At 41.0% G+C, this 23,656-nt stretch overlaps 1 protein-coding gene across 3 annotated transcripts in view; it reads left to right on the forward strand.

The window, feature by feature from the left end:
• The window catches only part of LCP1 (lymphocyte cytosolic protein 1), a 58,603-nt gene that overhangs the window by 9,712 nt on the left and 25,235 nt on the right, over window positions 1–23,656 (forward strand). For all 3 annotated transcript variants that reach the window (XM_081214420.1, XM_081214419.1, XM_081214418.1), the window contains 8 exons: window positions 9,883–9,970; window positions 10,579–10,742; window positions 10,911–11,040; window positions 13,167–13,299; window positions 15,545–15,626; window positions 17,456–17,621; window positions 19,412–19,554; window positions 22,288–22,383. In XM_081214420.1, the coding sequence (XP_081070546.1) occupies window positions 9,907–9,970; window positions 10,579–10,742; window positions 10,911–11,040; window positions 13,167–13,299; window positions 15,545–15,626; window positions 17,456–17,621; window positions 19,412–19,554; window positions 22,288–22,383 (978 nt within the window). In that variant the 5' untranslated portion in view covers window positions 9,883–9,906. The remainder of the gene's footprint in view (window positions 1–9,882; window positions 9,971–10,578; window positions 10,743–10,910; window positions 11,041–13,166; window positions 13,300–15,544; window positions 15,627–17,455; window positions 17,622–19,411; window positions 19,555–22,287; window positions 22,384–23,656) is intronic.

Raw genomic sequence — 23,656 nt, forward strand, 5'->3', positions numbered from 1 at the left:
ACAAGGATATTATTGTTAAACTCCTCAAAGAAGGTGATAGTAGACTTCTTTTTTTTAATGTTTTTTTTATTGTGGTCGAAGTCACATAATATAAAACATACTATTTTAACCATATTTAACTCTACAATTCAGTGGAACTAAGTACATTCACAGTGTTGTGCAACTCTCGCCATCATCCATCTCCCGAATTTTTCACCTTCCTAAACTGAAGCTCTGTCCCCTTTAAACACTAACTCCCCATGCCCCCCACCCCCTGGCCCTTGGCATCTACCAATGTACTTTCTGACTCTACATGAATTTGACTATTCTAGGTACCTCGTATAAGTGGAATCAAACAGTATTTGTCTGCACCTAGTGTACACTGGAATGCATTTGTAAGGTTAACTTCATATATGTCCTGCAAACAGATTGTACCTTCTTTTTTTTCCCCCTGTGCTATACAGTAGGCCCTCACCAGCCATCTACTTCATACATAGTAGTGTACATTGGTCGATCCCAGTCTCCCAATCCATCCTACCCGCCCTCCTACCCTGGTGTCCATATGTTCGTTCTTGATAGTAGATTTCTTAAGCCCTGTATACCGTTTGTTTATGGGTTTGTTTGTTCATGGCTACAACTGATTTCCTACGTACTTATACTGCGTGCCAGCCAGGAGGCAGTGCTATGAGATGATCTCATATAGTTTGTGATCTCATAATTTGCTGGAAGAAATGGAGATGTGGACATGGGGGTCTGAACCAGAGCTCACAGGAGGAAGGACTCACAGAGCCCCACCCAGCCAACAGAGGACAGGATGTCTGAAACCTTGCTGATCTCAGAAGTCTAAGGGTATCATTTTCATATTCATCTATGAATTTGGTGTTTTGTCTTAAGACCATTGTGCCTCAGCGTGAGTTATTTTAATGTGGTTTGCTTTTTGGTTGCTAAGAAATATCAGAGGTCCTTCCTGCAAAGTCAAAAATGAATATACAGATGAATACAGAGGACGTTCACCTTGCCTCGGTCATTGTAACCCTGAAGGTGCCAGTAGGATATGTATGTAGTATTGGGCATGTGTTGTTTGTAGCCCAGACCTGGATGCTGCCTGCTCAAAACCTAGATTAAGTTCTCCTTCACGTGTAGGAAACATACATGAAATTATATTCATAAGATATTTGAAATCATGGGGGAATTATACTTTACCATATGTTGAGCAGGTCTTATTTAAAGAACAATATTCCCTCTTAGGTTTGAAAGCTTATTATAAAGGAAAGAGGAGAAATAAGGAGCCTTGGACTCCAGTCCCAATGAGCTCGGTGACGTTGGTCACACCCTTTAACCTGGGTGTTATTTCACTCCTCTGTGACAGGAAGAGAGTGGCCAGATAGAAAATCTGGTGCCTTTACCTCTACATTCTGTGACTCTGTTTTTCTTGTGTTATCATTTAAGGAACTTGACATAGATGCAGAAGATAGCAAAGGAAACTATTAAAGATTTGGAGAAAAAGAGCCTCCCAAAGCAGGTTAAAATAATTTTTTCGAAGGCCCAGTGGCTATCACCAAGGCATGTGACAGAATTTTTATGAATTGAGCAGCTTCTGTAATTCCCTCTGAGAATAGCCCAAGAGAGGGAGCTTTAATCGTATCAGAAAAGATTTAGGTTACAGGGTTGGGATATGAGACACCAGAGAGGTTGTAGGGTTTCCTTATTTGGATATTTTTGAGAAAATAGTAGATGGCTCTCTTTCTGGGGCAGTTTGCATGCAGTCTTGCCTAGAAACTAGGAGTGAACTGGAGCAGCGGGACTTAAGATGTACGCAGTGACATCCCAGAAAGCAGATCTCACGTGCCGTTCTGGAAACTTCCCTGCTCTGTGCTGAGCAGTCAAGCAGCTGAGCAGTGGGTATCTGCCTTGGTCAGTGAGGAGAATGCATGAGGACAGAGCTTTACCTGCTGCTGAGGTAAGAGCAGGAGCAAGGTGGGTCTGGGAGATGCTGGGTCCACTTCCGAGGAGGTATCTCCCCAGAAGCTGCTTCAGGCCATGGTCACAGCTCCTGATGGCCCCTGACCCTATTTCTAGGCTCACTTGAAATACACCTTACCCTGGCTCTAACTTGTACTTTGGAACTTTTAACATGGAAGGAAGGGACTTCATCTCTCAATTTACAGATGAGGAAACTGAGGCCCAGAGAAGCTAAGTGGAGTCTGACGTTATATAGACAGGTAGCATCCTGGGTCCCCCGACCCCCAGGCTCTCTCTTCCGCCCCCTGCTCGTTATTTTATTCTGATTTCCTTGGAGATGTCCATGTGTATAAATGATCTGGTTACTTGTATTGCATGGGCTGATTGAGTTGTTTGCTATTTTATTTTTTGAAAAGCTTCTGTGCTAACTTCTTACTCTTATCTAATCTCTTCCCTGCCCCTCCTCCCACCGCTGCCCTGTGTTTAGCCTTTCTACCTGTTCATTTTTGATCTTGAGACCTCTCTTCACTCTATAACCATTTTGCAGTAAGTGAGCTGTAATCTCTGTGTTGCATTTGAAACTTGACATTTAACAGTGGGTGTCATGAAGCCCCAGTCTTTGTGGCCCCCTTGCTTGTAGCTCAGCAACCGGGGCAGTGCTTTGCACTTAGACTTCTAGGTGGCGTGAATGAATGAATGAATGAATGACGTCTGATATTGAGGTAATGGTGTCACAGTGAATAATCAACTAGCCCATAATAATATTCAGCTTTTTGAAAAGATTTCAAATAATCTTTGGGGTCCCCTGAGCTTTCAGTAGGGGAAGTCTGGATCTTAAGTCCTTGTGGCTGCATGTGAAATGAAACATAGCTGTGGATCTTCTAGACATGAACGCCAAGAATATCACTGTACAGCCCAGGGAAGGAGAGAGAGGCCAAGGCAATGAGGGCCTCCCCAACCCCAGCCTGGAGCATCCCCTTTGCTTGCAAGAGGTTTGCTCTGTGTCCCATCCTTAATGGGGTTGGACAGCTTGGTAGAAAACAGACATCAGGGGGGTGCTGGGGGAGGAAGCGGGGAGCTGGACACTCCTTAGTTGGCGACAGAGTAGGGCTCTGTGTGCCATGCTAATACAGCTTCAGAAGCCCCTCAGCTGAGTGATCAAACCACAGAGACCCCCAGAGAAACATCAGGTTCATCAGGTTTGGAGTAATCAGGGCTGCTGGCTTCCTCGGGGGGGTGTTTTCATCCCCTGAGATAGACAGCAAGCCGCTGAGCCTGTGCTGGGAATAGCCTTCCAAGACTGCAGAGAGAAGAAGTCTGCCCTCTGCAGCAGCCTTGGGAGAATCAGTGTGTCTGCAGGGAGAGAAAAGACAATCTAAAAGAGATTTTGACTTGACAAAAGAATTCATAAGAGCCCCCTTAAGTGGCCATCTGTATTTGAGGACATTTATAATTATTCGGTTCTTAAAAACAAAGGCACTTTTAAAATACATTTTGAGAATCGTCCCTTGTGTGAAAGTTTGGAATATCTGTATCCACAGAGAAACTGTATCCCCAGCATACATAGTAAGCTATCACCACCACCACCCCGCCCCTGCACAGTGTTCTACTTTGTAAAAGAAAGCAGACAGAATTAAGTGAAAGCAAAACTCCTTCCTTATCTAACTGTAGTATGATAGCTTTTAAAAAAATTTATGGGGATTTTATTTTGCTTCGGAATCCTAAGTATTTTATGTTTCACTTCTTTAATCATCAGAGTCTAACGCTAAAGATTACGGGATTAATGATGTTCTGGAAGACATGTTGTTTTGGGTTACTCACTACTCAATGAGTTGTTAGGAAGTTGTGCAATTTTCCCCTGGATACATACTGAACTTATGAGGTAAAGGTGGGAATTTGGGTCCTGAGTTTCCAGTTTTACTTTCCCCACTGTGTCAAGTTGCAGGAGAAGTAGGGCACGTTCAAAAGATTCCCTTGGCAATGTGACGCCATGTTACAGATGCCACTCTGATCCTGGCAGTTATATAATTGGGTGTCAATCTATCGAATCAAAATACCAACGCACACAGTGTTACCTCCTTTCAGAAATGATGCCCGTCCAGGAGCCATTTCACTTTGCCAGGTCACCTTTTATCAACCTGTCGACTTCTTTTCATTATCAGTTAGGAAACTCCTCAGAGAAAATTCAGCTTACATTTTTACATTTATTTTAAAGAACGCATTTCCTTCTGTAAGTTCTACAGCACTGTGTTCTATAGTAAACTCCTACAAATTGTTTCTACATTTAGATTTCAGGGAACTTGAGTCAGGTACTTTTATTATAAGAAGTCATTCTCAGAAATTCTCTTTCACTACCCATCTGGAAAATACCAGCCTCCTTGAAACAGAGACTCAGAACTGGCTGACCTAAAGGAATGAACAGGTTTGGTGGCTTTTGCAGTTTGGGGTGGTGGTTATTTGATTTTCTTATGACTTTAAAAATAATCTTATAAAAAAAGAACAACTGGTACTTTCTTTGGCCAAATGTCCTGGGATTTTATAATCATTGATTTAATAAATGTAAGTGCTTACAGAGAAACTAGCCAGTCGTGACTTAGATGAATGATTTGAGATGTGTCTTCTTAGATTTATGACTTGGGCAGTGATTCAGAAATGGGGTTCCAAAATTCACCACTAACTTGCAAAAAACCTTAAGATGGTTCTTGGCAAGTCATAGTTAGAGGATGCAGTCATTGAAAAGGGCCACACTTACTGCAGGAGCAGTAGAGCAGAGCCCAAGAAGCTGCTCATTCATGCCCTGAAAGGGACATGCCTTCCTCAGCCACTTCTTTGAAGCTCCAAATGGGAGCATCCAAAAGCCACAGCCCATCCCATTACTGCAGTGACCTCTCTAGATTCAGCTGCCAATATGGTGCCACTAATTTGCAAACAAACCCTTGTCAATTCTCCTTAAGAAGCTTAGTCATATTATAACCCAAACCATCAAACATGCGTGAATTAAAGTGGGTGTTTTTTTCAGTTAAATATATTAATAGACTGTGTAAAGTACCTAATATTTGATTCTAGCCCCAGCCATGTCCTTCTTAGAAATGGTCTGATCTGCGTGTTTTTCCATCAGTTACCTCCTCTTCCTGCTTCTCTGCTTTTGAAAATGCTGTCATTTGCACATTCCGTTTAATGAGTTAAAGAGTCTGTTCTCAGTTCTGGATCTTAATGGCCCTATTAATGGTCAGTCCATCCTTTTCCTGCTCTGCTTTTTCAGCTCTGCATTTACACACTCTCGCCTGGCAGTGCTTTGAGGACTTGCACCTAGACAAAGCATTTCATCTCATTGGAACTTAAATCTCTTTATTTATAAAATGAGGGAGTTGTACTAAATTATTTCTTAGCTCGCTCTGTCTCTAAAAGTTGGGTTGTGCTTCCAGGACTTACAGCTCACTCTAATGGTAAAAGAGATTCTCTCTCCATATCTATTTGTGTTTGGGCACGACAAACAACAAATGGTATCAGAGTAATTTAGGCTGGTGAAGGCTTCTTCTCCAATTCACCTCTTAAATTAATTTAATCTATTCTCTTTTCCTTTAGCTGTTAAATCACTGGAGGGTTTTGGATTTTTTTTAATTTGAAGGCTGTCTCACTATTTGGCTTCTCCTAGTTGATCCTCCTCATTTATGTAAATCTCTTACAAAAATGTGGTTTACCAGATGCTCAAGGTTTTTCACCTTGTCCTACCTGCCATGGTTTAAAAATCACATGGTTTTAAAATAACCCTACTTTCCCTTCCTAGGTCTTTTATTTGAATGGGCCCTGCAATTTTTATTCTAAAATATTTTCTCTGCTTTTTTACTGTACCATGATCTTGAGATTTTTTTTCTTACCCAACACTGTAATTCTTTCCTTTCTTCCTTGGCCCTGCCCTTGATCCTTAAAATACAGTCTCCTTCCCTGCCTTTACATATATTTCTCACCAGTGTCTCACAGTGCTCTCAAATCTAAAACTCTTACGTCAAAGGATAGGCCAAGTTTAGATTTGGAGATCCCATTCATTCTCTTTTTTTTTTTTTTTTTTTTTTTGCGGTACGCGGGCCTCTCACTGTTGTGGCCTCTCCCGTTGCAGAGCACAGGCTCCGGACGCGCAGGCTCAGCGGCCATGGCTCACTGGGCCCAGCCGCTCCACAGCATGTGGAATCTTCCCGGACCGGGGCACGAACCCGTGTCCCCTGCATTGGCAGGCGGACTCTCAACCACTGCGCCACCAGGGAAGCCCCCATTCATTCTCTTGACCTTTAACATTGGTTCATGTTTTCAGGGTAACTAGGGCAGTGTAGGCACGCCCCACCTGAAATGAAGAGCAGCGTCTAGCTTGAGTGGGCGTTCATAAATATTTGTAAGTGAATCAATTTGTCTCATAATCCCGTGAACATCTGTGAACCAAGAAATAAGACACCCCCAAAATAAGAAAGGCAAGCCTTTACCAAAGGCCTTGCTAAAATATGATGGGAGAGAGCCTTCTCTTAATGCATCCATGGTGTATTGGTAGAGGGTATAAAGAAGAGTCAAGCCAATTAGTCACAAGAATTTAGTAAAGTAGACAAAGTTATATACTGATTTCTTACGACAGAAGCCTTGATTTCTCTTTTTTATAAATTTATTTATTTATCTTTGGTTGCATTGGGTCTTCGTTGCTGCACACGGGCTTTCTCCAGTTGCAGCGAGTGGGGGCTACTCTTCGTTGCGGTGCGCGTGCTTCTCATTATGGTGCCTTCTCTTGTTGCAGAGCACAGGCTCTAGGTGCGCCGGCTTCACTAGTTGCAGCACGTGGGCTCAGTAGTTGTGGCTCACGGGCTCTAGAGCGCAGGCTCCGTAGTTGTGGTGCACGGGCTTAGTTGCTCTGTGGTATGTGGGATCTTCCCAGACCAGGGCTCAAACCCCTGTGCCCTGCCTTGGCAGGCGGATTCTTAACCACTGCACCACCAGAGAAGTCCCAAGCTTTGATTTCTTAACACATGAAAGCGAAAGCTTCCTAAGCTAGAACACCTGGAAAGAGACTTCATATTATAGATTTTTTAATCTCCCATAGGCTAGGCATGTTATATACTTAATGAATAATTGCTGAATGAATGAATGAATGGGTGGACGGAATGAGTGTCTAACCGAAATGCAAAGCAACATAAATAGACAGCATGGGAGAGGAGAAAAGACTTGAGAACTGGAATCTTGCTGCTCCTCTACCTGGCTGTGTGATCTGAAAGATGAATCTTCTCTGAGCTTCTGGTTCCTGCTCTATAAAGTAGGGCTACATGTACCTATGCCATCAGCCTTCCTTGAGCAACATTATAAGCAACATAAAACTTGTGTTTGCTACATCCCACAAGTGTCCTCTTCTCCAGGCCTAGGTGAAGATATTGCTCTCAGACCTCAGTTCTCCTGCCCTAAGAAAAGTGATCTGCCTTATGTAAATAGAGTGAATTATGTAACTGATATGTCCATTCTTCACTGAGCATCTAGAGAACTCAGAGCTAGATTTTCAGCGTACTTCTAGCAAAACGTTCAGTCCTAACCATGTGTTTGAAATATGCAAGCTCTTGCTTGCTGTCCTCTTATTTCACCTAAGCTAGTTACTTCTTCTCCCTGATCACATGATTTTATTGGTTTACTTCTTAGGTTTGGTTAGATCTTTGTCACTGGGCTCAGATAGTTTTTGGAACAAGGCTTGATTTTAAAAAAAGAAAGGAAACAAACAAACAAAAAAAAACAAAGGAAAGAAGGAAGGAAAGAAGAGAGGAGGGAAGGTGGGGAGGGAGAGAGACAGAGAGAGAAACAGACAGACAAAAAAGGAAGGAAAGGAAGTGAAGGCAAGAAAGTCAGAAAGCCAGGAGCTGTCTCTTGAGGGTTATTGTGATGTGTGAGACTGTGTCTCCTTACTCAGTTAAGCCCTCAACAGTTTCTGCCTTCCATCAGAGAACCCAATGGACCAGTACATTTTTAGATATAAGGTAAATAATAATACAATAAATCTTTATTGATAATAAAAGATATTTTTAAAGGAATTGAAATAATAACAATATATGTAGTTCCACGATTTTTAAATCATGCTCCCTGGAATTCCCACCGTGCATAGGTGACAAGGAGGTGGGATAGTGGAGGTAAGGTGATCTTCAGGGTCTTTTTCAACCAAAGGCTTTCAGAGTTGGGTTTTTTTAAAATTGAAGTACAGTTGATTTACAATGTGGTATTAGTTTCAGATGTACAGCAAAGTGATTCAGTTATACATATATAAATATCTATTCTTTTTCAGATTCTTTTCCATTAGAGGTTATTACAAGATACTCAGTATAGTTCCCTGTTCTATACAATAGGTCCTTGTTGTTTATCTACTTTATATATATAGTAGTGTGTATCTGTTAATCCCAAACTCCTAATTTATCCCTCCCCAGAGTTATTTTTATTTGTTCGCTGTTATTTACGTGTAAGGTTTCTATTCACAGAGGGTTGCTTAGGAAAACAAAAGTTTGAAACTACTGATACATGTGATAAATGGTATGTGAGAAGATAGTGAGTTGGTGGATAATGGATGAGGATTTGCAAACTTGAGCATAATGCATTTTTGGCCAACAGGTTTAAGTGCTAACACTGTTCCCTTTCTTGTGTGGTTGTGCGTTGCCACTGAGAACAAGTACAGCACTATAAAATGATGTGCAAATATAGAAAAGGAAATCCATTTAAAACAACATCCAGTCACAAATTTTAAATATTTTTAAAAATCAGTAATTTCATGAAAATGCCCCAAATATAATTATACATAGAAGTACCCCTTCTCCCACACTCTCACCCCACTTATCCCTTCCCCACCAGGAAATCCTATAAGCTTTAATGGAACTCCTCTTTGAAACATGGGCGTGTGAATTAGCTAGAGACAAGAATATAATCCATTTTCTGTTGCATTCTCTTTCTACCCACTAGAGGGCAGCAGTAAGGCACAGGGAAAGGGAAAATACTCCAGCATTAGCATTAAGTTTCTAAAAGCCAACCCTAGCCTTTCTGAGAACACCTAAAAAGTCCCTCAAATTCCCATATATGAATTATTAGCGTGTCAGATTCCCTTCCTCTTTTCTTAAATATTTAGAGAACTTTGATAACTCCCTTTGAAGTTATAAAATTTATCTGTTGGCTTGGCCAAATATATTCATTTGAAGTATGAACGTGAAGATATCTCTTAAAAAGGCATTTATATAAAAGTTGTGTTTTGGTTGTATATTTCTGTGTTTCAGACTACTCCAAAATGTGATTTTGAACAACCATCATTTTACCATCTCTCAGTTCTGTTGGTATCAGAATTCTAGGCAGTTCTGCTTCATGTGATTTTGGCTGAGACTGTGTTCATCTGGGGGCTCAAGTGGGCTGGAATGTCCAAAATGGCCCACTCCACTGGCTGGCAGTTGATGCTGGCTGTCGGCTGGGGGCACAGCAGGGACTGTTAACCAGAGCATCCAGTTTTCATATTTCATGTGGCTTCTTCCTGTGGCTTAGACATCTCACAGCACAGCAGTTATGTTCCAAGAGGGAACAGCCCAAGGATGAGCATTCCAAAAGGAGGGAGCATTCCAAAAGGCAGGAAGCAGAAGATTCCAGCCCCAGACATGGCTTCTCCAGCCTTCTAAATGGTCAAAGCAGTCGGAGGATCAGCCCAGATTCAATGAGAGGGAAATAAGCTGCATCTCCTGATGTCAAAGGGAGGAGAGAAATTGGTGCAGACCATCTTTGGAGACCACCACATTCAGGGTTAAGAAAAAGGCTATTTCTTACATTTTGGGAAGATAATTATAAGTCATGATGGATGCAGAGGAATATTTCTTTACTTAATAAATGAGAATTGCTTCTCAGTGTTGTATTTTAAGAAGATACACATCAACCACTCCCTATGTTGTCCCCTCTCTGCAGATCTGTTGCCTAAAGCAATAAAAAATGGCCAGAGGATCAGTATCTGATGAAGAAATGATGGAGCTTAGAGAAGCTTTTGCCAAAGTTGGTAAGTAAACCTGATACCTCAATTCACACAATTCTCTTCTTTTTTAGTAGCTTTAGGACAGATTCAGTGAATGGTAACATGAGCAAAATAGCAGAAGGGACAGGAATACAGTGGTATTGGTTAGAGGAGCTGGGAAACATTTTTGAAAGCTGTTCTTCAAGAAAATTACTTCTTTCTCTATCTAAACATGGAAAATGGGCCCTTTGTCACCTGTAGCCTTTCCTGGTAATGGCCAACTAAGTCTCATCTTTCATAGCTTGTCTGCTTTCTTTGGTTTCCTTTGTTTTCCTAGTATTCCATACTTATTCTTACTCTGTAGCCCCAAACCTGTAATTTATTTTCCCATCTGTTTCTATGAGAGTCTCTTCAGATTCAGCTTTCAGAACCTCTGTTTTGAAATTATGACTCTTGGATGTTGGAAGTGATGCTAATGCCCATATCCAATAGCAACAGGCCTCTTGTGAGATTCTGACTTTGCATGGGGTCAGGCCACAACCCCTGAATGACTGCCTCTCCTGCCCGCTCCCCTCCAATCCAGCCTACTCTCACCTCTCTTCATGCTGTGACCCAAATCGCCCCAAACCTTCAGCTCCCCGTTTGCCTTACAGATTCTGATGGCAATGGGTACATCAGCTGCAATGAGCTGAATGATTTGTTCAAGGCTGCCTGCTTGCCTCTGCCTGGGTACAGAGTGAGAGAAATTACAGAAAACCTGATGGCTACAGGTGACCTGGACCAGGATGGGAAGATAAGCTTTGATGAGTTTATCAAGGTGAGTATGACGCAGAATCCAAGGAGATGCATTTGAAATGTGGGAGTTGAATTTGGAAAACGTCCAGAAATACATTCCCACCCTTCTTGCTTCAACATTGCTTATTCTCTCCTTTATGGTTTTCTCAATGACAGATTGGGTTTCTAAAGATAAATTATGTTTTTGCAGGTTTTTCATGGCCTGAAAAGCACAGATGTTGCCAAGACCTTTAGAAAAGCAATCAATAAGAAGGAAGGGATTTGTGCGATCGGGGGCACTTCACAGCAATCTAGTGTTGGGACCCAACACTCCTATTCAGGTAGGTGTACCAGTGTGGGGCGGGGAAGCTGAGGTGGAGAGAGTGTTGGGATGAGCTGAGGGCGGAGGGAGACAGAACCATGTCAGAAGGATCCATGTCTTCTAGGGTTACAGATTCCAAACTCAGTATTCAAACCTAAGGGGTACAAAGAAAGACAGATGTTAACATGAGTTTGTTGACTACTGCCTATTTTCCTATGTATAAGTGGGCCAGCAGTTCTGGCTCCAGGTAGGGTCCGATACCAAATAATTGCATCAGCATTTAAAAAGTACATTAAAGGCTGCCAAGAATCCTTTGTAAATCTTCTGGACAAAAAGAGCTACTCAAGCTTCTACCTCCAAAATTCATGCTCCAAAATGCCTGCTGAGCGGTCCCAAAAAAGTTGTGTTTTCATTGATTTGAAGGAAAGTTGTATATTTATTCTGAAGGCTGCCATCCAGCAGCCTTCATGGAAACTTCTCCAGAACAGTACAGTAATCCAATAATTCCCAAACTGAGGTCTTCAAAACATTAGTTGATCTTAAAGATCAGCTCATGGTTAAGTACGATTCCTTTTTTTTTTTTTTTTGCGTAAGTGGGCCTGTCACTGCTGTGGCCTCTCCCATTGCGGAGCACAGGCTCCGGATGCGCAGGCTCAGCAGCCATGGCTCACGGGCCCAGCCGCTCCACGGCATGTGGAATCTTCCCGGACCGGGGCACGAACCCATGTCCCCTGCATCGGCAGGCGGACTCTCAACCACTGCGCCACCAGGGAAGCCCAAGTACGACTCTTAATTGCGAAGAAAATTTCACAGCTTTTACTATGTAAAGTGCATTAGGAATCTTCAAGACAATAATATGCTGTGTGATGTTTCCCAAACTTTTGTGACTTAGGATTCTTCTGAGGGACTTTTTTTTTTGGTGACACGCAATTTGGGAAACACGGTGCTGGGCTGTAAGGCATAACTTGAGGCTTATTAACATTTCTTAAATCAACTTCTGGCAGCTTTACTGATAGGAAAGAAATAACGTATCACAAATGATTTCATTTCATAGCAATTTCATTATACAGTTTTCCCCTGCTACCTGAAAGTAGAGTGTTCCTATGAAACCTTTCATAAACTGAAATGGCGTAAAGCAAAGAAGCATCTACCTTAGGACATATCTTGCTAATGGAATGCACAGAATAAGTTGAGATGAGACAGGTGCTCACAGACACAGTTCAAAACAATGGCCGCTTGATGCTGAGGTGTGGAGTGTGTAGTTCCCGGGGAAGGAGCTGGGCAAGGCCGCTCTCCCTGCTAGGGGTGCCCACCGCCTCTGTAAAACAAACACTGCAAAACAAACACGGAGAGCTATTTTTACTTTTAACCTTTTCTCGTAAAAGCAAAAATCCTCTTCGGATTTCTTTTGGTTAACGGAAGCAGGTACCAATGTAGGTCTTTTGTAAAAGTGAAGTGGCATACAGCCAGTTTCAAAAAGTGGGGTTACCCGTAATTGTATAAAGAAGCTCAGAGATATTGCAGAGATTGCCTGTGATCATCCCACATTTAAATCAGCAGAGCTAGAGCTAAACATTAAACCACATTCACATTTAAATTGTATATAAATATAAATAAACATTTAATTATTTATATATATTTACATGTATAAGATACAGATATGTATATATTTACTTCTTTTTTTTTAAATAGATGTCTTTATTTTTTTAATATTTATTTATTTGGTTGTGCCGGGTCTTAGTTGCCACAGGTGGGCTCCTTAGTTGCGGCATGTGTGTGGGATCTAGTTCCCTGACCAGGTATCGAACCTGGGCCCCCTGCATTGGGAGCGCAGAGTCTTAACCACTGTGCCACCAGGGAAGTCCCTATATATTTACTTTTAAATATAATACATTTGCATATATGTAGCTTCTAAATCTGCTTGCTATATATATGTTTTATGATTGGAGTGAGCAGAGATTCTGTGCCTATTTCCCAAGTCATTTGAGATTTTTAAATGTCAATAAATGTGAGATGATAGGATAATGGACAAGATTAGCCTCACAATGTCTCTCCCGGGCACAAGAATCTAAGATCCATGTGTATAATTTTGTTTGTATCAGATTTTCACTTTGTAAATAAGTCATTTTAATCATTTACTTGCAGAGGAAGAGAAGTATGCCTTTGTCAACTGGATAAACAAAGCCCTGGAAAATGACCCCGATTGTCGGCATGTCATCCCAATGAATCCAAACACCAATGATCTCTTCAGTGCTGTTGGAGATGGCATTGTGCTTTGGTAAATAATGCTACCTTCTTGGCTTCCGAAGGTTTCCCTAGAATTTTCTGGAATACCAACAATTCACTGCGTTTATCTTTAGGCTCACTTCCTTTGGTACTCAGCTGGATCTGAAATGCTTTTCCAGACTTTCACGTGGCAGGTTCAGGAGAGCAAACTGATTTCAAAAGCAGCTTATAATGAGAAATGTAAAACTACCATCACTTGGGTGGAGGAGAGAGATGCACAGTACAGAGACAAACATGAACATAGAGATACAGTAACACAAGGTCAAAATCAATTATTTTTAGAATATACGCCATTTTGCTTCATCTGAGCATGGCCTGCTGTGAGAATACATAGACTTGAATGATAATAGCAGCATGATAATTGAAGCATCCAATGCAAATCCTCAAGCAAAAGAACAATTATGTTGAACTACTATTATGAACTAAATATATGTTGTGTAAAAAAAAAAAAAAAGAACTATTGAGTGTTGCACAAATGCTGCAGGCGCCTGGAAAAGGAGGGATGTATTCTATGCATGGGAGCCCTCTCAACACGGTTGGTCAGTTCAGGATGGTGCCTTTGAAAATGCCTCTGTGGCTCTTGCTTTGGCAGCCTCTCTGTGGTTGTAAGATGTGGCATGAATGAGGAGGCTTGAAAGGCCCAATGTCAGGTGGGCTCGGGAATTGAAGGGAAAGATGTGTGGGGAAGACTTTGAGCCTCCTACCCCTCTGCTCTGACCAGAGCAATTCCACTTTTGGTATTTTGTTTATTAGAGCTCACCATGAGATTTCATTTTTAAAAAGTTCAACGGCTGAAAAAAGACATCAGAAACCTAGCCTGCATGTTCAGGTCCTGACTCTTTAGGTCCTGACTCTTTAAGACCACCCCCTGGTCTTCCCTCAATCTCTTTCTAGTTGTACCTCCCAAGACCCCCATGACTCAGGCACCCAGCCCAGGGCACGAGTGAAGGGTTGTATGAAGGATTGGCTGCTTCATCAACCATACTCACTCTTCCCCATACACGCTCTGCTTACAACTTGCAACTCTGGCTTTGCCTTTTATTTTCCTTTTTAAGAACGTCCTTCCCCCACCCTCTCCTCCTACACAAATCCATTCACTGTAAAATTTTCTGGTTATTCCAACTCCTACTGATCTCTCCCTTCACTGAATTCTTAAAGCACATATTGTTTTTAGTACTTTGGGAGCCATTATAACGTTCTGCTTTGGACTGTTATGTAAATTTTCATATCCATATATTTTGTCTCTGTAATTTGACTCTAAGCTTTTCAAGGGCAGGGATGTCTTATACTTTTTTAAGCCACCCCTCTCTCCTACTGTTTCCCAGAGCTTCTAGTTCACTAGAGTTTCAAATTTTTCAAATAATGATTTAGGGGTTTGTTTTGTCTAATTGCAGTAAAGTGCCTTTTATTTAAATATATATATATATATATATACACACACACACACACAGAGCAAAGTTGTGGAAATACATCTTTATTTAAGCATCTATATGCCTAAAAATTGTTAGAAAAAAAGTTAATGTTGATTTCTCTTATTAAAAAAAGAAATAGTCACATTCAAGTTTATTATTCTTTGATTTTGTTGTTGTTCCTTTGGATTTTTTCCCAACTTCCTTTCTCTAAATAAGATGGAAGTGACCTAAGGAAATTTATTTTTAATGACCCATTGGAGGTTAAACCAAAGCTAAGTGGGTAAAATAAGTTTTTCATAAATAATAGCTACTTATTTTGGATGTCTGACCAATGTATTAGATACTTAAGTGGGAGACATTTCTGAAGTACTGACACTATAATGACTACAGGAGAATATAAAACATTTTATTATATGATCAGTTGAAGGTATAGAGTTTGACCAGCTGTCAAATAGAAATTTAGACATTATATAAGCTCAAAAGTGTATAGATAATCGTGAAGCACTCATAGAGAATTTGCCTTGGCTATCCACCCAGAATTTCCTAATGTGCTAAGGGAACCAGAATAATTTTCCAGCTTTTTAGGTGAGTGAATGAAGTAGGATTCTTATTTCCTGCCTCAAAATATTGTATGACTTCAAGGAAAATTAACCTTTCCCACAGATAGTTTGAATCTAGTTGAAACTGCAAAATTGATTTTGTATCTGAACACTGGGTAGCACCAATGATGTTGCTGTCCTCTTTGCTTATGGCATTGCTAGAATTTAAATTCAGTGTCACTGGGCTCTTTTATTTAGAAGCCTGCTTTCTTTAATTCTCTTTCAGTAAAATGATCAACCTATCAGTGCCGGACACAATTGATGAAAGAACAATCAACAAAAAGAAACTCACCCCTTTCACCATTCAGGTGTGTCTTCCCTGTGTTACCTTAATGTAGGATTGTGCTTTGAAGAAATGAGTCGCCGTGACTGCTGAGCCAGCCTCTTTCAGGCGCTCAGACATTATTTCCAAAGCCCAGGCTTTGGGCTGGTGATCTGTCATGACTAGTAGGGAGAGGGGGACACATTTCTATTTTGTCTTGTATTAATATAGTGGGGGGATGAGGGAAGTTAGTGAGTATTAGTAGTTGGGGTAGACTTTGTTTGTTCTGGCCACGTATGAATAAAATTCACATTGGCTAAAATTTAACTCAAACTTTCCCTGGCAATTTATCTTGGAGCTGATGCCAACTACACAATATTTTATCTGAAAAGATTAGCCTTTCTAAGAAGTGAGGGGGTAAAAAACGGGAAGTGCTCTAGCAGCCTTCACAGTGGTATTGGCCACAGACACCAATGTGATAAATATAACTTGCTTTTATGCCTTCAGTTTGTTGATTAACTGGAACAGTGACCGGTAGTAAGTAAGCTGCATTTCTGTCTTATGTTCCAGCATTTTAACATTATTGTAATCTTCTTGCTCAGAAACCACATCTCACTTCTTAAATCATGAGCAATATATTATGTCCTGTTTGGATTTAAGCAACCCTGTGTTCTTAAAAAATGGAAGCCGTGATCAAAGCAAGAACTATGATTAAATGTACATGAAGGCACTTAATGTCATACTTAATCTTGATGTTAAATTTTAGTCTTGGCCGTAAGTGGACATGATATTTTTTACTTGTCATTTTGAGCTCTACATTAGGGTAAAAACCCAGTTTTTCTTCTGACAGTCCCCTTCCCAATTCACTGGTGGCCTATGTTTTGTTTTTAATTTATCCTAAAAACAAGTTCTGTACATCTTTGACTCAAAAATAATAGTACAGTTGACCACTGAACCATGGGGGGAAGGGGGTGTGTCAGCCCTCCGCTCAGTCCAAAATCCAAATATAATTTACAGTCTTCCCTTCCTGTACTTGGTTCCTCTATAACCACGGTTCTGCATCCATGGTGTCAACCAACCGTGGATCATGTAGTACTGTAGTATTTACTATTGAAAAAAACCTACATAGAAGTGGATCCAGCAGTTCAAACCTGTGTTGTTCAAGGGTCAACTGTAGAAAGACCCTGGACTGCACATTTCACTGACCCTATTCCAACTGTATATGAGTTACCTTACCTACATTCTTGTTAGTTATAAGAACATATAATCTGTATGTGGATATGCGTGTGTGTGTTTGGGTATGTGTGTGTGTACTCAAGGTCCCTAGATATTATAGATACTCAGTAAATTGTCCTAGTAAAAACCGCTCTGTCTTTTCTAGGAATTTCATTTGAATCTTTTTCATTCCTTCAATATCCAATCTGAATGTCAAAAAGATATTGTTACTCTCTCTCATGACCTTGATTTACATTAACAACTGGGTTATTGACAACAGCCAGTCACAAGACAGTGACTGCCGTCAAATGTGCCCCTTCATTGCTGCCTGATGGAGATGCTGAGAGAGGAGGCTCCATCACAGAGCAGTATGGAAAAAGAAGACTCGTTAGTTTCATCCTGACCAGGATGAGCCTTCAACTCAGGGCTCTGGCTTGATGGACTAGGCACTGCCTGAGCCCACTGTCTGGGTTACTGGATCTTACTCCAGTAAAATCCAGGTGTTACTCCCTGCTTTTTTTCAATGTTAAAAATCTAGTGAAGACAATGCCTCTAGACCTATGAACTTTCTAGAAGCAAAACGTTGCTGCTGCCGATCAAGAACGATCATTTGGCATCTGCAAAGTCAAAACCAAAACTTGCATACTTTTTCTCCTTCAGGAGAATCTGAACCTGGCTCTGAACTCTGCCTCAGCCATCGGCTGCCACGTGGTTAATATTGGGGCTGAGGACTTAAAGGAGGGGAAGCCTTACCTGGTCCTGGGACTGCTGTGGCAGGTCATCAAGATTGGGTTATTTGCCGACATCGAACTCAGCAGAAACGAAGGTACCAGCAAAGCCTCCAACGTTAATAACGGCATGACTTTTTGTTAGTGCGTGTGCTGGGGGCTGTGAGAGGAAGATGTCAGGAGTTGTCAAACTCAGAATCCTCAGTTTTTGAAACTACAGTTATATCCAATCCATTGTATTAACGTAACACGTTCTTTCCACACTGCCCAGACTTTTTTTTTTTTTTTTTTTTTGCGGCACGTGGGCCTCTCACTGCTGTGGCCTCTCCCGTTGCGGAGCACAGGCTCCGGACGCGCAGGCTCAGTGGCCATGGCTCACAGGCCCAGCCGCTCCGAGGCACCTGGGATCCTCCCGGACCAGGGCACGAACCCGCGTCCCCTGCATCGGCAGGCAGACTCTCAACCACTGCGCCACCAGGGAAGCCCCTGCCCAGACTTTCTGAAATAACAGAGCAAAAGCTTTTTAAGATCACAGACTACTAATAAGGCTTCTTTAGAACCTATAGCTCAGTCTAGCTGTCCGGGACCCCAACCTCAAGAGCTTTTCTGAGTTCACTTTGCCTTTAGACACTTTGTAACAACTTCAGCTATCTTAAACTTGGATTTTACTAAGTGATTCACATTCATATACTCCAGTGATAGCACCAGAGTAGAAACTCAGTTTCTTTCTTACTAAGATGATAGGAAATTACATTTAGAGTTTCAGAGTTCTCAACTAAATATTGTAGCTGTCAGTCTTATTCCACCTGCTGTCAGGGTCCTAAGCATTTAAACAATTCAGCCTGTCCTTTAGACAGTGATAGTAGACCTTGGTAAATATCATACAAAACACATTGTTGGGGCTTCCCTGGTGGCGCAGTGGTTGAGAGTCCGCCTGCCGATGCAGGGAACACAGGTTCGTGCCCCGGTCCGGGAGGATCCCACATGCCGCGGAGCAGCTGGGCCGGTGAGCCATGGCCGCTGGGCCTGCGCGTCCGGAGCCTGTTGCTCCGCGACGGGGGAGAGGCCACAGCGGTGAGCGGCCTGCGTACCGCAAAAAAAAAAAAAAAAAAAAAAAAAAAAAAACCACTGTTACCTTTCATTTTTCCTGTACAGATCCTAGTAATAAGAAATCTGTAGCCAAATTCTAACCTTTTTTATATATATATTTATATTTTATTTACATGTCCAAATCAAAGTAATCAGTGAAGAATCCTGGGGTACCATTTGAAAACCAGTATATGAAACAGAATATAAAGAGGAAAAAAGCAAATAGGGAACTTAGAACACATTAGAAAGGATATTGATTTGCAAATAATGACCTCAGCTAAATTTAAACCTTCTGGCTGAGCAAAAATGACTTAATTCATCTGGGAAACAGAGGAAAGAGTTAATTACACTTTTTGAGATGCTATAATTGTGCAGGTAAGCATTTGAAAATGGGAATAAAGAAGAGGACATTGTCATTATTATGAAATAGATCTCTTAAAAGCAAAAATGTCGCATCATATCAAACGTGCTCTGGCAGACCCAGCAGAGTATTCTGAGTCGATAGTCTTGGTTATTTCCATGGCTCTGCTCCTGCATTCTTAGGCATAGCACTGATATTCATTCGTGCCTTGTCCTTCCCACCTGAAAAAAGGGGATAAGAAATAGGTTTACAATACCTTACACCTCTTTTTAGGGAATAATAATAAAGTGTTTATTCCATGGGAAAGGCTATATGTCCCTCTATCCCAGAGAGATAACGTGGTATCTTTGACTTCCCAGCAGGGCTCAGTTTAATTTATAACTAATCCATCCAAATATCCCCTGCATTTATTTTTCTTCGGTTTTTGCACTTCCTCAGCACTGGCTGCTCTTTTGAGAGAAGGGGAGAGTCTGGAGGATTTGATGAAACTCTCCCCTGAGGAGCTCCTGCTGAGATGGGCTAATTACCACCTGGAAAACGCAGGCTGCAACAAAATCAGCAACTTCAGCAGTGACGTCAAGGTAGGAGGAGTGTACTTTGTACACGACTAACCACAAGGGTGAAGGGAATTCGGGCATTAACAGACAAGAGACAAAGATGAAGACAAAGGGCTTCATCTCTTCAGAAGTTCTGGTGTTAGTTAGAGTGGCCGGTGCTGTTTTGGAGCCCATGCTGTTCTCGAGTCCATGTGCAGCTCCAGCTCAGGGCCACATACAGACCTGCCCAAGGCCCTAGCAACCGCACCGCATCAAACGAGATGGGTGTCCCCTGGAGTTTCAACATCAGAACGTAGAGGGATGAGGGTGAGATAGAGGAAGAGCAAGAGGTAAGACTGATTTTTTGGTAAAGAGAGTCTGTGTAGGATTCTAATGTCTTTCTGATTTTATCAATGGGAGCATCAGATGGGGATTCCTTTAAAAAAAATTAAACCAGGATTACTCTTCTAATTATCCTAATCATAGCAAACAGTATGTACTGCATGCCAGGCACTGTTCTAACTGCTTTATGCATGTATTGACTCATTTAATCCTCATAACAAATCTTTGAGATAAGGATTATTATTTGCTCATTTTGCAGATAAGGAAACAGAGGTAAAGAGAATATAAATAACTTGTTCGAGTTCACATAGCTGGGGGATTGGGGTCAGAACTCAAACTGAGCAGTTGACCTCCATGGTACTTGACCACCTTACATACTGCTCCTCTAAAACAATTCGTAAATTTCTTGAAAGCTTTTTATTTGCAGAAACCAGAGTGATGTTTAAAAGATAATGATTCTGGAAACCATCTGCAATGAGAATTAACCCCAGAAAACGTAGAAGACACAGTTAGTCCTACAACAGCGATCCAAAGGGGGAAAGGCTGAGGGAAGCATGCACTGTAGTTTTCAAGTTTGTGAAAAGTTCCCTGCCAAGGTGAAAGGAGCAGCTTGTTAGCATTGATAACAGATGGACCCACACAGAAAGAGCTTAAGGAGCGGGAAAGAATGTCAGTCCCAGGAGGAAATGGTATGAGATGTTGGAATGCAACATGAGAAAAACATTCCAGTCTCCACTTTCTCAAAAGTTAAAGACATTTTCTCCAAAGAGGAAGAGTCAGAGGAAAGGTCACATGACTCACCAAGTCAACCCAGGCTTGTAATTCTTGAGTGACAACTTCCCCCTGCTGTGAACTTAATGGCTTTTAGAACTCAAGGTCTGCCAGGCACAGTACCAATTAGAGTGAAGCTTCTAGATGGAAAGTCCCCCGTTCCTTAGGATATAAGCTAATAATGCCAAATTTATTTTTTCTAACTACACAGCTATCATTGTTTATTAACATTCTTCTTGCACCACCAGCCAAACTGGGATTAAACAGAAACTGGACAGCATTATCTCCCTTTGTGCTCAACACTTAGGCTCTGCAGTTATTTCAGCCAAAATTCTCAAACTTTTCAGATAAAATTAGGATGCTTGGTTGGAGCCATAAATTTACCTGATTTCCTATGACTGAAAGGCTGTGTTCTTTAGAATATGAGATAGGAACTGGCAAGCTGAGCACTTATACAGTGGTTGTGCCTGTTCTCTGGGAGTAGCTGCCTCACCACCAACGTCAGTGCTGTGACATGTAAGTCTGAGCATGTGGCAACTTTGGGAGGTGCCCTTAAATCACACAAAGTCAGCAAAGGAGGGGAGAACCCCCAAAATACAATGAATGAGACAAGTTTCTTAGGGTCTGGTGAAATGAGGTGACTCTTAGCAAAGCTAAACAGATGTGACACATGATGTGCAGATTTTATTCATGCCTAACCCTGCATGGAACTTTCACTGACTTCGAAATACCTACAGCAAAAAGTAAGAGAAAGGAGAAGGTAGAGAGAAGAGATGAAAATCAGTTTCCCAGGTGCAGCATCCATGGCCGGTGCTCTCTCTTCTCATCTTTCTAATGTCACAAGAGGTGAGCATACCTCTGCTCTCCCTGGGCTCTACCCAGTTTTTAAAAACAAACAGAGCGACAGCTGATTTTTCAGTCTTTAAGAGAAATTAAGATGTCTTTAAATGATTTAAATAAATTACCTGAAAATCTGATGCTTTCATTGAATGAGAATAAACTTATAATTTTAAGACTATGATTCAGAAAATTTTTTGTCAATAAGCCTATTTCCAGAATCTAAGAAAACATGAGAATTCAGTATTCATATCTACTCTGCAATAGCTAAACTAAACCACTTTTTCTAGCTTCTTGATAAATAGTAAATGCACTTACCTTAATATTGCTCCCTTTACATAAAGACTGCTTGTGAATGCTTCAATATTCTGTCTTCGAAATCTTTTTCTTTTGCTGATTGTCCATTTAAATGTGTTTTTAAACTCTGCCTTAAACTTCTGCTTCCTTTTCTGTCACTTTTTTTTTAATTAAACCTTAGCTGACTGACTTCTACAGCAATATAAAGGTATATATATTTTCCTGTATACAATTTAATACATGTAAACAAATTATTTTTCTCCCCTAAGATCAACAGAATAACATTTGCCTTTTATGTATGTCCTGTATTTTTAACTGTTATACTCCTTTTAAAGAAAGGCAAATATAATATATAAAGAGACAAATAGAAAATTCAAATTAGTGAATGTTCCCAGCTTTGTTAATTAAGTTGCATTCTTGAATGATAGTTGGATGAGAAATGAAATATGTTTGCTTTGGGGAAATTATTGTTGTGCTAAGTATGTAATTAGCTGTGCCATTTTGAAATTGTAATTTCCTCATTTCTCACAGGACTCAAAAGCTTATTACCACCTGCTTGAACAGGTGGCTCCAAAAGGAGAAGAAGAAGGTATTCCTGCTGTTGTTATTGACATGTCAGGACTGAGGGTAAGGCCACGCCCCAAGTTGTTAGATGTGATGAGTCCTCTGCATTGGCTGTTCTATTGCCCTGTGTGATGCTGGCTCCAGAGTTCCATGAGTGGACATCTCTGCTTAGAGCCATGTTAAATTGTTAAAGACTGTTAACAGTTTTGGGCTGTAACTGTGGAAAACTGAATCTGGAAATAAAATTAAGGAAGGAGAGGAATGCTAATTAAATGCCATACACCATCAGAGGCACTTCTGCATGTGTCCCATCATTTAATAGGTCCTACAACACCAAGAAGGATTATTTTTTCCATTTTTAGGTACCTGAATATTATTTCTAGAAATAGACAGGATATTTACACAAATAAATAAATTCCCACTATCACGATGAAAAACAAAATGAGATTCAGAGGGGTTCATTAATATGTTCAAGATCATATGACAGATTATTGGAAGTCATGTGATCCAAGGCTGGGGCTCTTTCCTCTATTAATCATAATATGAGGAAACCCCACTTGCTGGGTTCTTCCTATGTACCAGGTATTATGCTGGGCATGTTGCTTACACTGCCCCTAATCCTTGCAAACATCACTAAAGTAAATGCTGATAACTCTGTTTTATAATTGAGAAAACTGAAGGTCAGAAAAGTTAATAATCACCTCATGCCACAGAGCCAGTATGTGGCATAGCAAGGATTTAGGCCCAGGATGGCTGCAAAATCCACTCAGCCACAGCCCTGCCTCACTGCACCATTGAGGGTAACGGGAGAAAGGGCTGGACAAGATCGTCGGAGTGTTTAGAGATGTCTGGTATGAGGACTTATTGAAAACAAAGTGGACAACCTGGAAGAAATGGACAAATTCTTAGAAAGGTATAACCTTCCAAGACTGAGCCAGGAAGAAACAGAAAATATGAACAGACCAATCACAAGTAATGAAATCGAAACTGTGATTAAAAATCTTCCAACAAACAAAAGTCCAGGACCAGATGGCTTCACAGGTGAATTCTATCAAACATTTAGAGAAGAGGTAACACCGATCCTTCTCAAACTCTTCCCAAAAATTGCAGAGGAAGGAACACTCCCAAACTCATTCTATGAGGCCACCATCACCCTGATACCAAAACCAGACAAAGATACTAGAAAAAAAGAAAATTACAGACCAATATCACTGATGAATATAGATGCAAAAATCCTCAACAAAATACTAGCAAACAGAATCCAACAACACATTAAAAGGATCATACACCATGATCAAGTGGGATTTATCCCAGGGATGCAAGGGTTCTTCAACAT

This window comes from Mesoplodon bidens (genome assembly GCF_964165515.1).
Source record: "Mesoplodon bidens genome assembly, chromosome: 17".
Taxonomy (NCBI): Eukaryota; Metazoa; Chordata; class Mammalia; order Artiodactyla; family Ziphiidae; genus Mesoplodon; species Mesoplodon bidens.